Source organism: Dendroctonus ponderosae, unplaced genomic scaffold (assembly GCF_020466585.1).
Source record: "Dendroctonus ponderosae isolate FM_Combo_2020 unplaced genomic scaffold, Dpon_F_20191213v2 Dpon_F_20191213_3, whole genome shotgun sequence".
Taxonomy (NCBI): domain Eukaryota; kingdom Metazoa; phylum Arthropoda; class Insecta; order Coleoptera; family Curculionidae; genus Dendroctonus; species Dendroctonus ponderosae.
Window position 1 is genome coordinate 12,782,683 of NW_026018508.1, and position 1,188 is coordinate 12,783,870.

At 45.2% G+C, this 1,188-nt stretch overlaps 1 protein-coding gene across 3 annotated transcripts in view; it reads right to left on the minus strand.

Annotated features, from left to right (window-relative positions):
- Positions 1-213: 213 nt before the first annotated feature.
- The window catches only part of LOC109537523 (GATOR complex protein WDR59), a 6,020-nt gene continuing 5,045 nt past the window's right edge, over positions 214-1,188 (minus strand). For 2 of the 3 annotated variants that reach the window (XM_048665183.1, XM_048665182.1), the window contains 2 exons: positions 689-919; positions 214-637 (listed from right to left, as the gene is read on the minus strand). In XM_048665183.1, the coding sequence (XP_048521140.1) occupies positions 347-637; positions 689-919 (522 nt within the window). In that variant the 3' untranslated portion in view covers positions 214-346. Of the gene's footprint in view, positions 638-688; positions 920-1,188 lie in introns of those variants that run through there. The other variant, XM_048665184.1, reaches the window with a different exon arrangement.

Here is a 1,188-nt window from a genome sequence, read left to right on the forward strand (position 1 = left end):
AAAGTTTATCAGATCTACAGATGCACCCGCACTAAGAGAAAAATGTCGAATTCAAAGTGCATATGTGCGTCCCAAGCCTCAGGCGCGAAGAGGCCAGAGTGGGAGCCGCCGTTACCGAGAAAAATCGGTTCACCCTCCCATAAAAAGTTATCACTTCAAAAACGCAATTACGCAACAACGCAGTGGTTACTCAAATTGAAGAATAGAGCCATGTTTCATCAAATCCTCTTTAATTAGATTTTAGTTCTCTAAATTATCTAGTACTAGTTGGGCACAGCCAGATCTCTTTCAACAATCTTGCTTCAAGGTACATAATCTTCACACCGGCAAAGCGTGTTTCTGTATGTTACGAACCCACAGTATAGGTGGTTTCAAACAAACAGTTGCACCCACATAAGGCGCACATAGATTTCCGCTCGAACCACATCTGCAAATGGTCGGTATGGCCGCCATGGCCACAAATCACGCAACAATTCACCGAGCCCCTGGCTGCAGTGTTGCAGATTATGCAGTGAAACGGCAGCCGTCTGCAGCTGGTGCATACCGAATGTTTGATGGGAGTCTGGCAGATTTGGCAATCTGGGATAAATTCGGCCCCTTTGTAGGGCTCCGGTTGAATGGCCATGAATTTCATCACCTACAAGACCAAACAGGTCACTGCCGTTTGGGTAATTGTGGGATAAACTACCTCAGCTCGGTTGTACAAAAGGGTCCAACGGTGCAGCGTCTCCGCATAGGCCATTTTGTAGTACTCGTAAAGCGCCACATAGGGAATCTTGGGTGGGATTGTTGCGACCACAATTTCCTCAGCTCGGAGGTTGTCCAAGGACGTGGAACGGGTACTTTTCAGTAGGGGTAGCACCCAACCATCCGCCACCACGTCGGCTGGTGGGATGGTGTGGTATGGAGAGACTCCCGGCTAAAATGTAAAGGGAGTTTAAAAAATGCAACTTGGGTGATTAAAAAAGGGCGTCAGTCCTGTGGAGGCTACTTAAAGTAAAAATAATTGTATATACTTTCCTGACTGTGTTTCAATTCCAAATCAAAATTAATTCCTGGGTTTCAGTCATTTATTGTCTCTATTTATCAATTAAAATACGTTTCGGTGTATTTTTCCACCATCATCAGTTTTTATGTGTAGCGTTGTTGCTGCTTTAAGCCTTGGCATGCATTTTTTGCCGAGCAAGA